Source organism: Quercus suber, unplaced genomic scaffold (genome assembly GCF_002906115.3).
Source record: "Quercus suber isolate HL8 unplaced genomic scaffold, Cork oak 2.0 scaffold_144, whole genome shotgun sequence".
NCBI classification, from domain to species: Eukaryota; Viridiplantae; Streptophyta; class Magnoliopsida; order Fagales; family Fagaceae; genus Quercus; species Quercus suber.
Window position 1 is genome coordinate 817,248 of NW_027069605.1, and position 7,228 is coordinate 824,475.

At 35.0% G+C, this 7,228-nt stretch overlaps 1 protein-coding gene across 1 annotated transcript; it reads right to left on the reverse strand.

The window, feature by feature from the left end:
- Positions 1–8: 8 nt before the first annotated feature.
- On the reverse strand, positions 9–6,826 carry LOC112038658 (AT-hook motif nuclear-localized protein 1). Its single transcript, XM_065776893.1, has 6 exons — positions 6,758–6,826; positions 5,910–6,254; positions 3,463–3,530; positions 1,922–2,053; positions 718–879; positions 9–492 (listed from the first exon to the last, which is right to left on the reverse strand). Exons 2-6 carry the CDS (start codon positions 6,250–6,252, stop codon positions 268–270), a joined length of 930 nt encoding a protein of 309 aa, XP_065632965.1. The 5' UTR covers positions 6,253–6,254; positions 6,758–6,826; the 3' UTR covers positions 9–267.
- Between the last annotated feature and the right edge of the window lie 402 nt (positions 6,827–7,228).

Sequence of the window (7,228 nt, forward strand, 5' to 3'; positions counted from 1 at the left end):
TACAAACATCACTCCAAAGAACAGACCCTGGTGTAGATATTACATCAAACTATTCTACATGGCACAAAGCCTACACTCAGCTAACTAATATAAATACTACCTAAAAAAGAAAGGGGGGCTGAAATTCCTGATGGGAAACAACATGCCGGTGCTAACATATAGTCCAAATGTTTACAGACCAAACAAAGATCCAACTAATGGAGTTTGATTACCAATGGTGGTCAGGAACAAACCTCATATTGCACAACAATGTGAAGTCGTATTATATTACCCTCCAGGCAAAGATACATTAATGTCAGTAGGCTTATTTCTTGAGTCTGGTGGCATTGAAGACCAATTATCTCCACGGAATGACGTGGAAGATGAGAGTTTAGGGTCTGCACTAGATATAGGAACAGCTGCAGTTGGTGTGGCAGTTGTTACATAGTCATGTTTCTGTTTCTTAGGCTTCTGCTCATGCTGGTTCCCTGACAGAAAACTGCCTACTACAATCTGATTCATACCAACAAAAAGAAAAACATCAGAATGTCTCCTCAATGCTTTGACTAACTAATCTGTAACAATCATCAGTTTTTACAAGGAGATCCTGCCGAGATGGTTCTGTAGTGCATCAACAGCATGCTTCCCAGAAGTTTGGAATGTACTCTATTTTCTCATTTCTATTTTGAACCAATTAAATAAGAGAAGAATGATAATTTGTAAAGATAAAAGACATGCCTGCACAGGACTTGCAGCTACTAATAGACCAGCAACTCCACCACCTACTACACGTCCATCTGGACTTGCTAATGAGACACTCATCCCACCAGATCTGCTCCTTGTTCCTCCACTATCCGTTGGCATGAATGATCCAGATAATGACAATATCTCAAAACGACCCTGTACGAACAGCGGAAGATAGTTTAACATAATAAAAAACTCAATACTTTCAGAAATTGTTATATGCATAATAGTAGGATATAATGAGAAAATGGCTGAAGAGATGTTCAACAAAGCCAATGATGTCATAATAAATCAACAAGACAGAAAACTGTACTCCTAGGACAGGACTTATTACAACTAACTGGCAGACAAAACCAGTTGATTTAATGATGAGACTATAACTAATATACAATATAAATGAAATCCCCCCCCCCCCCCCCCCCCCCCTCTCTTTCTCTCCTCTCCTCATGAAGCAGTCAACATGGCTGAACATAAATCAATAACCAGAAAGGGAAAGCTAGGGGAGCTGTATTTTCTCTGGGCAGATTCTAGCAAGGCCTACAGTGTAGGGATGACCAGTTTTTATATTTTAAAATTATGCATAAAAGATGAACTTATGTATCAAATAATAAACATCTGATTTTCAAAACTTGGCATGTGTATTAAGAATATAAAAAACATAGAATCCAACTGTGAGATTTTCAAAATATTAATTCAATCAAAAGTATTAGGTGGTGTAACATAGCTTACATCAAGTTTAACTTGATCTTGACCCGCTTACTATAAACTGGAGCCTCAGAGGGCTAGTCATATTTTTGTGCATTAAAAATAATAATAATAAGGTGGAAGCCACCTCACTTGAGTCTATTCCTTATGCCAGTGTAGGCAAGTTTCATCCGAAGTTCCACAACATTATATTCAGAAATTATTTTCAACTACATTATGAAACCTTAAAATTTTTACCGTAAGATTCAGGAAATAACCGGCAATCCACTAGGACTATTTGATTGAATGTTAGGCAGGTAAGGAAAAACAGATGCTTTCAGTAACACAACAGTGTGTGTATAATACGTCTATTAAATACAAATTTTAACAGTGCTAAAAGAAAGCCAAACATACAACTGTTAAAGCAACACATTATCTGAAATACTTCAACAGTGTCATCAAACTGAACAAAGTTATCAATACTCATCTAATTAAAGAGGGATAATATGCTTACCTCATATGTCAATGTACCCCCAGAAGAATCAGGCTGACGGAGTGTAACACTCGATATCACACCATTTGCAGAGAGAATGCATATAGCTCGAGGTCCTTGCTGAGAAAAGGATATGATCTTCATTGTAACATCCTAAAACAAAAAAGAAGAACATCACCTTTATGATAAAAACCAATTTACTTGCTTGCTTGAATCAGTCATCAAAAGTAAGAAGCGTACAGACAGCAATCATGCTAAAGTAGTACTACAAAATATGATTTTTATTTTCTACAATTCTACAAGGATGTGTATGATACAGGTGAATCGGAATGGACTTGGAGCCGTACATAAAATGTGAACTTAATTGCAGAAGACATTATCTCTCTAAAGCCAGTATAACTTATAATATTAGATTGAAATGATTATACTCTGTTTAAAAGCTTACTTGGCCCACTATGATCCCAAGGGATGCAGTTAACATAAAGGCATAATGGCAAAGTTTGGTGGCCATTGAAGTTTTTGAGGTCCCCAACGATGTAGTCAAATACCAAAGTCCACATGTATGCAACTTTGACTATCTAATTCCCATTGATTTAAGGGGTTCCAGAAGTTTAACAGTTTCCACATTAAGCCGAAATTAGAAAATCAACCAGATTTGACCTTTTTAGAAAGAGGAAGAGTAAAGTTCAGCAGGATTCTTTTCCTAATTACAAAAACTTGTTTTTATGTGTTTTCTGTTTTGATGTACTCATCAACATACATGACATAAATGAACAAAGAAGCCAACGTTTCTGCTGAGGGTAAGGGTCGATTAGTCAGCTAGCAGACAAATCCCAGTCCAGCTGGAGTGCCCTGGTTCAATCCCCCACAAGACACCCTCACTTACCAGATACTTGTGGTTTGCAAGCAATTGCAGGTATCTAGGGTTTACTCTCTAAGGGCGGGGCCCTTTGGGCCCTGCCTTGGTGAGGTTCCACATCATCAAAAAAAAAAAAAAAAAAAAGAAGAAGATGAAAAAGCTGAGGTCTACTAAAATACATTATTGCATTTACAATGCATTAGAGATTACACGACATTTATAGCTAAGACATGCAATGGGAAGATAATATAAGGAATTGGCAATACAAGGAAATTAATGCCTGTAATTATACCTAATTATGACTTCTTTTCTAAAACTTCAATCCACTCAGAAGAAGAAAGCACAGATATTTTTAATTAAATGAAACAGAAACCAAATTTGCCCAAGTAATTTATATGTTAAGACATAATAATCCCAAGGAGAAAAGGATCCCTGTGTAATACAATAAATAAACATGTCACAAAGCAAAGGATTTAGTCCAATTCTATCTTCATTCAAAGGCCAAAGGGGATCCACTAGGCTTCCTCTCCTACATTGAAATTTAACTTGTTACAGTCTATAGTAAAAATCAGAGTAAGGACCAAAAATTTGGAACCAAAGATTGTCATCCATATAATGCCCAGGCCAACCAAAATTCAAATAATGAAATTTCTTGCAGTACATGTCATATATTTAAAAGACACCTGTTATTTTCAACAATTACCTCGCCGGAATTAACAGTGATGATATGCGGTGTAAAATTGGCACCAACAGAGCATGCAACCCATTCACCTACAGAAGATTCTTAAAATATCAGTGAACATAATAAGGACCTCTTAGCAAAATATTTGTAATTTACAAGCTAAACATGTAACACGTTCCCAAATTATTTTTTTTTCTAAGAGTTAATAATTAAAAAAAAAAAATAACAATCTCATAGTTTCTCTTATAGAACTGCCATCTACCATATTTAACAAATCATGCAAAGACTTGGAGTACAGGGCTAAATCATTCTTTTACAAAAAACAAAATATGGCTTCATCACTGACCATATACAAAGGGTTATATCATTCTCTTACAGCAAAACAACTATGATTTCATCACTGATCATATTTAATTGATAAAAAATTAATTTTTTTCATTACGTACTCATGCAATGCATACCACTAACACGCTCAAGAAATTAAAAATACAAAAATGACCATTATTTAAAATTTTGCATCTTGTTACAGAATATTTTTTTTCACTGGTACTACATTGCATAAGGATAAAAGAATAAAAAAGACCAGAGTACTCAGATCAGAGAGTCAAATTCTGAGAAATGACTGATCTCAGTGTAGAGCTTCTAAATTACCTCTTCTTTTGCTGCAAATAATTCATCAAGTGAAATTCATCACTTGAACAGGATTCTGTTAAGTTTGTCCTCATAAATGTACTCTTAACACTTCATTATTTTCCTATTCAATTTCAAATCCAATTATCAGTACACGTTTCAGTATCAGGAATCTCTGTAGTAATTGGCATGACAATTGAAGTCTGCTGGACAAAAGACCTGATCATGCTGGGTGGTAAAAACAATATCTTCCTATGTCAATATTAAGAGGTGAAAGTTGTTTGCAATTACTTTCGAATAGCATTAGTAGATTTTGATATCAAGCTATGATATGCTGTTTGAAATGTTGTTTTTTATTTATATTTTTTAATTTTAGAATCGTTTGAAATAGTTGTTTAAATCCAAGAATCCAATGCATCTAAGCAAGAATTTAAAAAATAAATTAGGCCTCTCGATGAACTGAAAAACTAGCAAACTTCTTTCTTCTTCCTATAAATCAATTTCTTGCTTTTAGTAAGGGGAACAGGAAAGGAAAAAACTTAAGTTCCATTCCTTGGGTGTTCTACTTTAGGTTCTCCAATTAAATTCAACGGTTACATTGACCAATGAATTGTAGACAATGTTATTTTTCCCAAGGACAATTAAATTCAACCACGTGACTCATGGGCCAATGCATCCACACAGTTGACTTTAATTGGGAACCTAAGTACAACACATAACGAACTATACCTAAGTTTTTACCAATAGGAAATAAGTCCCCAAAAAAATAAAACAAAAAAACATAGAATCCGAAAAAGGAAAGAAGTAAAAATGATCGTAACAAAACCAAAGCTATCTTGTAATTCTCCAATCCACCTTAAAATCCACAGACAACCCAACACTGGCTCAATATAGAACTTTCCTAATACTTACTGTTAATTTGGGGAAAGAGTAATCAAAACTTAAGCATTTTGTCCTGCTATAATGATTGATGGCTTGGAATCTAAATCTCCATCAGCACAAATGAAGTCAACAGGATAAGATACTAATGAAAATCTTTATAAGCATTGATGTCTGTCCTGGTAGATATTCCTATAGAAAGATAAAAAGGCATCTTGAAGAAGTACCTAGTACCCTGAAGTCTGACCAGACATAAGAGGAGCAGGGTAAGAGAAAGGCAAAAACTAAAAGCTCCAATGTACATTCAGATTCCTGACTCACTTGGTAGACAGAATCAAAAGAACAAAAGAGTAAAAAATAGTAAAAAGACCTGGATTTACTTCAACTATATTCCAAGCAACCAACAACGTAGAGCAGAAAGAAACTAAATATCTACAGAACGTGGAAACAACAACTTGTATCCTCTTTTTCACCAGTAGATCATGTCAGCAAGTTGAAGACAGACAGGTTTCAAGTCCAAAGTGGCAAAGTCTGTTCACTATCAGTTGCAGACTTTTTAGCAGGTACTCCCCAAATTGGCAACTTCCACAAATTTTTCTTCCTATAAAAAGGTGAGAAGTGCCAAATGACAAGCAGACTAAGAAGATTCCATCATTCCCATACCAACCCACAAGACTCACTTATCTTTTCAGAACTACCACATACATCAAGATCTCAGTTAAGGGCATCTAATCAGAGGTCCCACACCTACCCAACAAGAATTCCCTAAACCCCAAATCACCCCCATAAAACCAAACCAAACCTCACATGCAAAACACAAATAAACACCCAAAAAAAAAAAAAATTTAATCTTTAACCATAAAACATGCATACAAGTCGCAAAACATTAAAAATTTTCGCAAGGGTATGTGTCTATTTCAGCAACAAACATTTTTTTTTAAGTATGTCACCACCATTACCTAAATTCTCAACCTCAAACTTGGCCTTGTTCACTGAGCTCGCCGGCTTCACTTTCCCGCGCTTCTCCGACGAGAAATCTATCACCGGCGGCGGCGCCGACGACGAGATCGGCTTCGGCGACAGTGCCATCGTTACACTCCCATCCAGACCATACTTCCTTGGCCGACCTCTCTTCTTCTTCGCCGGCGCCGCCATACCCGGCGGTGCCGCAACTACCGGAGCCGGAGACGGAGCCGCCGCCGGAGGAGGAGCCGTGGATCCACCGGCTTCGGTCCTCGGAGCTACATGATAGTCCGACGGAGCATCTGATCCCACTACTGTAACACCACTACTTGCTTCCATAGCTAAACCCCACAAAAAAAATTTATTCTATGAGCTTAATATCAAAAATCCATTTTTATTCTTAATTTAAATCACACAAAAAAAAAGTTCTAGAATTTTCGAAAAAAAAGTTTAAAACCCAAAAGAAGGAAAATTCGAACTTCAAACAAAACCCAGAAAAAAATTTTGCAAAAAAAAAAAAAAAAAAAAAGTGAAAAAAAGATTTGAGTTTTGAGAGCTTGTGAAACTGCTTTTCTAAGTGTTAAAACTAGAAGAAGAGCTAAAAGAAAAGGTATTTCAGTGAGCTTTATTATCTGCTAAACTTAAGACAGTTGCAGAGCTCAGCTGAAACAGAGCTGGAAGTGTGATGATCTAAATTTTAATTTTTTCGAAAAATAATGTTTTTATTTTTTAGGAAAATAGAGTGAGATTGAGAAGAAAAATAAAAATAAAAAGAGTGGATTTTTGTGCTCTGTGATTTTTGATTTTGTGATTTGAAAGGAAAATTGGTGAGATAATAAGAAACCTTGTTTTTGTTGTTTTAGCTAATTGGGTGTCTTAACTTTCATAAAGACTGTCCGAATTGAGATTAATAAAATGGAAAAAGAAAATGTTTTGAATAATGGGCAATAATGAATTTTTTGTGATGATTTAATATTTTATGATAAAAATATGACATTTCGGTTTTGGTTGGAATCTGGTAGAGATATATAATATAAAATTAAATTGAAAGTGGGTAGAAGATTATTATCTTTATTTTTTTTTTTTTCTTTTTATCTTTTAAATTATTTTTTTTGGTACAAGTGGGCAAAGTGAAATGATAGTAATTATTATCATCATCAAGTATTTTTATTAATATAATATTATGTCTTTTTTATACTATTAAATATTATATCATTTAGGTGAACGAAAAGTAAAATTTGGTTGCCAAGAATTGAAGAAATTGTTTAGTAAGGGAAACAATTGTCTAAGGCAAGCATCCCCTTTTTTTGGGGCT

Bases quoted from the DNA above. Each gene is read 5' to 3' on its own strand.
- LOC112038658 (XM_065776893.1), bottom strand. From the start codon at position 6,252: ATGGAAGCAAGTAGTGGTGTTACAGTAGTGGGATCAGATGCTCCGTCG. The intron at 3,531-5,909 runs GTAATGGTGGTG...AATCTTCTGTAG, and splicing joins GTTTGAGGTTGAGAATTTAG to GTGAATGGGTTGCATGCTCT. The intron at 880-1,921 runs GTAAGCATATTA...CTGTTCGTACAG, and splicing joins GGGGTACATTGACATATGAG to GGTCGTTTTGAGATATTGTC.